The 6,517-nt window shown below is 42.4% G+C and overlaps 2 protein-coding genes across 2 annotated transcripts; both read left to right on the top strand.

Annotated features, from left to right (window-relative positions):
• Positions 1-1,760: 1,760 nt before the first annotated feature.
• Positions 1,761-2,492, top strand: LOC131153750 (uncharacterized). Its single transcript, XM_058106194.1, has one exon. It carries the CDS (start codon positions 1,761-1,763, stop codon positions 2,490-2,492), a length of 732 nt encoding a protein of 243 aa, XP_057962177.1.
• A 2,706-nt stretch (positions 2,493-5,198) lies between these two features.
• On the top strand, positions 5,199-5,900 carry LOC131153749 (uncharacterized). The gene is made up of 2 exons (XM_058106193.1): positions 5,199-5,296; positions 5,492-5,900. The coding sequence occupies exons 1-2, from the start codon at positions 5,199-5,201 to the stop codon at positions 5,898-5,900; spliced, it is 507 nt and encodes a 168-aa protein (XP_057962176.1).
• Positions 5,901-6,517: the final 617 nt, after the last annotated feature.

Below are 6,517 nucleotides of genomic sequence, written 5' to 3'. Positions count from 1 at the left end.
CAAGTCATGAAAAAAATCACATGACTTACTGAAACTTAATGATTTTTTTCCACACTATAAATTTTAAAAACTCATGAAATTTCAAAAAATATTTTCAAATTTTTTTATAACAATTTTTTGTGATGAATAACATTTTGTCTTGTCCTAAGAGCCATTTTCCATTTCTCCTGAATTGAATATCAATTTTTAAAGGTAAAAAACATCATGCTATTTTTTAAAAAAGGAAAGAGAGCCACACTCTCTACGTGCAACTTTATTCTTTGGAATAAGGACTTAAGCTAAGCCACATAATTATATTATTAAAGGAGGGAAGAAGCCAATAAGGGAAACTCGCTAGCTTTTGGATTTTGTGTTAAAAGTTATATAACAAAATATTTACATGGGAATGTAAAATGGGCAAAAAGTTTTAGGTGATTAAGATAAGTTTTATGTGGTTAATAATTATCGTGTTAGTATCCAAAATTTATATATACAGTATTTTTTTGTTAAAATGTAAAAAATATTGATACACTCTAAATATACCAAGATCAAATGGTCAATCTGCCATAGGGGACAATTAGGACACAGCAACAATTAAGGTCATCAACACTCGAAGGTAACTAATCAGAATAAGTCAAACGTCATAACGGCCAGAGTAACTCACGTTCACGTCATAAACAACTGGTGTACACCTCATAAAGGCCTAAGCAATTCACGTCTACGCCATAACTCGCCAATAAATGGCATTACTTCGTAAGGTCAAACTCCTTTACTATAAATAGGAAGGTGAAAATAAAAAGGTATCTCATTCTAACTCAATTTCACTGTTGTTTTCAACCTCTCTAAAGCATTCCCTTACTTAGGCATAGGAGAGATCCCAAGAATACACCCCGAATCCTCCAAGCCACCTTTGTTTTCACCTTTTTCAGGTGATTGGAGATCGGAAGGCTTGTCGGAGGTCCTCGACATCTCTATTCCGCAACAGTTGGTACCATCTTATGGGAACGCTTTTGAGAGCTGTTCATCACACTTTCGGTGTCGATCCATGAATCATGGCAACAACTACCAACTCCAAATCTAACCCAGCTGCAGGCGATCAGTTGCCCCAGTCTGTGCACTCTACACCCGTAGATCGTTCAGGAGTCACAAGGGAGGAGTTCCTTATCTTCCAAAAGAGAATGGAAGCCTCCCAGAAGAAGATAGAGGACATGTTCAACATGCTCTTACAACAAAAAAGTCATGGAGAACATGTCCTTCACCAATAGTCGATCGACCCTAACTTATTAAAGAAAGCAGAAGACCTGAAGGAGAGCAATAGAAAAACAAATCCCCCAAAGAAAGTGGAGGATGCGAATAGTGTGGGGGCAAACGAGCAACGATCGAATGAGCTAGAGGAGAGGATAAAAAAGATAGATCAAATAGAAAAAAACGATGAAAGAGGGACGAACTAACCCTTCTTACGAGGAAAGTTTGTTAAAATAGTTGGATCCACCATTACCAAAGAAGTGATGGAGGTTCCGCTGCCTAACAAGTTCAAGATGCCAACTTTTAAAAGGAATGAAGGCTCGACTGACCTAGTGGATCACCTGGAAACCTTCAAAGTATTGATGCAGCTGTAGGGTGCACTCGATGCCATCTTGTGTCTTGCGTTTGCAGATACCCTTAAAGGTAATGCCAGGGCATGGTATCAAACCTTGAAGCCTAGGTCAATCAGCTCATTCTTAGAGATAGAGCAGCAATTTATGGGTCATTTCATCAGTAGTTGAAGGATCGCCAAAACCATGGCTCATTTAATGAGTTTGGTTCAAGGAGAACGGGAGACGTTGAAGAAGTTTATACACCACTTCGTCATAACAACCCTAGAGATCCGCAACTTGGATCGCGAGGTGGCATTGGTGGCCCTAACCACGACCCTCCAACCCAGAGCTTTCCTATACTTGTTAGGGAAGAAGCCACCGGCCAACATGGGGGAGCTGATGGCTAAGGCACAAAAATACATCAACTTGGAAGAGGTAATAGATACAAGGAGAGATCGGGCCGAATTTAAAAGAAAAGGGATTAGAGATATTGGCAAACCTTCTAGGGCCAGGAAAAGACAGGAGAGCAACAAACCTCAAAGTAGTTCCAAAGGAGCAGGACATACTAGTAAGTTTCAATCTTATACTCCCCTGAACACACCTCGCACTAATGTGTTAATTCATATACAAGATAAGGGGTACGTTTTGTGGCTTGAACCTATGCGAACACCCTCGTATAAGCGAAATATGTCAAAGTATTGTCAGTTCCATAGGAATCACAGGCACGATACTGAGGAGTATATTCACCTCAAAAACGAAATTGAGGCCCTGATAAAAAGGGGGCATCTGTTAGGATTCGTGAAAAAATTGGATCGCCAAAGGGAAGCTCGCAAGCAGAAAAATCCCAAAGTAGAAAAGAAGGAAGAGCAAGTTGTTAGAGAGATAGCAATGATCTTCGGCAGACCCTCCAGTGGTGGAGACAGTGGAGGCACCTAGAAGAGGTATGCCAAACAAGTACTCATAATAGAGGAAAGGAAGTTGGATGATAAGAAACAAAAGCAGGAAGACATTATCACCTTCAACAAGAAAGATGAGGAGGGAGTGCATCAGCCTCATGATGATGCCTTGGTAGTGTCACTACTGATGGTCAACTACAAGGTGAGACGAGTACTAGTAGACAATAGGAGCTCGGCCAACATAATATTCTCGTTGGTGCTCCAAGAGATGAAAATAAGTAAATAATGCCTAAAAGCCATCTCCATCCCATTGGTTGGATTCGGAGGAAATGTGTTACATCCGATGGGTACGATAACGCTCCTAGTGACCATGGGGACGTCAACAAATCACCTTGATGGCAAATTTTTGGTGGTTGCCATAATGGGCTTCCCCTCACTTAACGTAACCTGAGCCGTGATATCCACTTACCACTTAAAAGTAAAATTTCCTACTCCACACGGGATGGGGATGATTAAGGGAAATCAATCAGCAGCCCAAAAATTGTTATGTGATGGCATTAAAAGGAAAGAATGAGGCATGGGAGGCCCTGACTATTGAAGACCTAGAGGTAAGGGGAGACGGTCCCCGAATCGGCGCAATTGACGAGGATCTTATGAACATCCCTATAAACGGCGATCGGGAGAGGTGTGTCTAGATAGGAAGTCGCTTATCAGACATTCTAAAAATGGAGTTGAGTAGATTACTAAGTGAGTTTATGGACATCTTTGCCTGGTCGACTGATGACTGCCGAGGATTAACCCTACATTCATGGAGCATAGGTTGTAGGTCGACCCTAGCCATAAGCCCTTTAAAAAAAAGAAGAGGAGCTTTGCATTATGGCGAATCAAGGTGATAGATGAAGAAGTGACGAAGCTAGTACAGGCCAAATTCGTCAAGGAAGTCAGCTATCCATAATGGCTCAGCAATGTAGTCTTGGTAAAAAAGCCAAATGGAAAGTGGCGGACTTGTATTGACTTCACGATTTTGAATAAGGCATGCCCGAAAGACAACTTTCCACTTCCCTGCATTGACTAGCTAGTGGACTTGACATCTGGACATGAGCTCTTGAGTTTCATGGATGCGTATTTGGGATACAACCAAATCCCAATGCACCCAAGAGACGAGGAGAAAACGTCATTCATCACGGAAAGGGGACTCTACTGTTACAGGGTGATGCCTTTTGGATTGAAGAATGCGGGGGCATCGTACCAGCGGCTGGTAAACAGGATGTTTAAATATCGATTCAGAAAAATAATGGAGGCATACATTGACGACATGCTTGTGAAAATCCTAAAAGCAAAGGAGCATTGCAAATACTTAAAGGGCACATTCGAGCTGTTGCGCAAGTATCAAATGAAATTAAACCCTTCCAATGCGTGTTTGGTGTATCTTCTAGAAAATTTCTGGGCTTCATGGTGACACACAGAGGAATAGAAGCTAACTTAGACAAGATATGAGCGCTATTGGAGATGAAAGCCCCTCGAACAAAGAAGGAGGTCCAGGTCTTAACCGGAAGGATTGCCTCACTCAATAGGTTTGTCTCCTGCTCAGGAGATAAAAGTCTACCCTTCTTCAAGGTACTACGAAAGAAAAAAGGATTTGAATGGGGGGAGGAGTAAGATAAGGCCTTCAAACAACTCAAGCAATACCTTGGTTCCCCCCCCCCCACTACAAACCAAGGCAACAACAGGAAACGAACTCTACCTATACATGGCTTCAGAGCCGAGTTAAATTACGCCACAGCGGAAAAGGCAGCCTTTGCAGTTATTTGTACAGCGCGAAAGTTAATACCATACTTTCAGGAACACAAGATAATTGTGTTGACCAACTTACCGATGAAACAGATCTTTCATCAACTGGAGACCTCGAGGAGAATGAAGATATGGTCAATTAAGATAGGAGAATTCAACACACATTACCAACCAAAGCCCACTATCAAAGATCAGGAGCTGGCCGACTTCATGGTGGAACAATCCCACGAAACAACTGAAGAACCAAAGGCCTAGACACTACATATGGATGGATCATCTAATGTAGTCGGAGGAGGAGCAGGGCTAATCCTTATGGTGCTAGACGATTCGAAAACACCTATGTGTTAAGGTTGGAGTTCGTGGAAACTAATAATGATGCTGAATATGAAGCCCTGCTGGTAGGTTTACACCTAGCAGAGTCCCTTAGAGTGGGTCGGATTCATGTGTCGAGCGATTCACAATTGGTGATGGAGCAACTGAAGGGAGAATTTGAGGCCAAGGAACAGAAAATGAAGAAATACCTAGCAAAAGTGCAAGAGTACATCAAAACATTCACTCAGTTTGATATAGAGCACGTACCACGATCGAAGAACGAAAAGGTTGATGCATTGGCAAGATTGGCCTCAGCTACAAAGTTAGATTGGAGAGCATCGTCTACTTGGAAAGAGTTGGAAAGCCTTCCTACGAGGAGGTCAATGTAAACTTGGCGGTGGTTGAAGCTATCAAAGGAGAACGGAGAAACCCCTTAATATAGTACCTTTGGGATGGGTCCTTATTGAACGAAAAGAAGGAGTCTATGAAGATAAGAAGGAGGGCAGCCCGGTACACACTCATAAACCAAGAGTTGTACAAGCGGTCCCTAACATTGCCATACCTGCGGTGCTTAGGTACTGAAGACGGAGAATACGTGCTAAAGAAAATTCACGAAGGGATATGCGTAAATCACTTGGCCAAAATGGCCTTGGCCCACAAGGCTTTGCGACAAGAGTTCTGCTGGCCCACCATGAAGAAAGATGTGCTTGAAATGGTTAAATGGTGCGATAGGTGCCAGAGGTGTGTCGGAATACCACGCATGCCAACCAGTATTCTCTCCCCCCCTAACGAGCCCTTGTCCCTTCGCCCAATGGGGACTAGATGACTGTTGTCTCAAGCCACAGGGCAAAGGAAATTTTTGTTAGTGGCTAATTACTTCACCAAGTGGGTAGAAGTAGAAGCCTTAGCCCACATAACAGTGCGCAATATCGCTAGATTCGTAAGGGTTTCAGTGATTTACAAGTTCGACATCTCATGGGCTATAGTAATGGACCACGAAAGACAATTCGACAATGAGCGCTTTAAGAAATTTTGTGCTGACCTAAGCATAAAACTTCTATTCGCATATGTCGCACGTCCACAAAGCAACGATCAGGTGGAGAACATGGACCGGACAATACTGCACGGTTTAAGAACACGACTCGAAACTTCACAAAGCAGATGGGTGGAAGAGCTCCCGTCAATAATTTGGACATACCACTCAACCCAACGGGCAGCCACGGAAGAAACCCCTTTTATGCTGACCTTTGGAGCAAAGGCAGTCATTCCTGCCGAGGTCGGAATATCCTCCTGGCAAAGACAACATTTTGATGAGAAGAACAACAATGAAGAGATGAGAGCATAATTAGATTTCCTAGAAGAAAGACATGACCAAGCACAGTTGAGAGTCATAACATACCAACAAAAAGTGGCCAGGTATTACAATGCTGGAGTTAAGGCACGAACATTCAACCCAGGAGATTTGGTCCTTAGGAAGGTGCGAAACAACCTGGTAGAGCTAGGATCAAACAAGCTGAAGTCCAATTGGGACGGACCATACCAAGTTGCATAAAAAATCAAGCAGAGGACATACACTTTAAAAGAATTAGGGGGAAGGAAAATAAAAAACACATGGAACTCCGATATGTTAAAGAAGTACTACTCTTGAAATTCCATTACTCAAAAAGTTGGACAATAGAAATAAAAATCTATTACTCAAAATGTTGTACAACATAATTAAAAGGCTTCAATATCCAAAGTGTACTATCAAAGATATAATAAGACGACGAGCTAATCTCTCTAATCATCAACTTTACTCCCTTCCCTGATCTCAATCTCCTTGATCTCGTCCATCTCCTTCCCCGATTTTGGGCTTTCATTGTCGTAACCATACAAGCACACACCAACTAAAGAAAGGTCAGGATGCATCATCTTGACCTGCTCTCAGCACCTTTGCAAGCCTTCGCGGTAAGTCTTGGTGGT

The sequence above is a fragment of the Malania oleifera genome, chromosome 4, assembly GCF_029873635.1.
Source record: "Malania oleifera isolate guangnan ecotype guangnan chromosome 4, ASM2987363v1, whole genome shotgun sequence".
NCBI classification, from domain to species: domain Eukaryota; kingdom Viridiplantae; phylum Streptophyta; class Magnoliopsida; order Santalales; family Ximeniaceae; genus Malania; species Malania oleifera.
The sequence above is the reverse complement of the archived record's forward strand: the minus strand, read 5'-3'. Positions and strand labels throughout refer to the sequence as shown.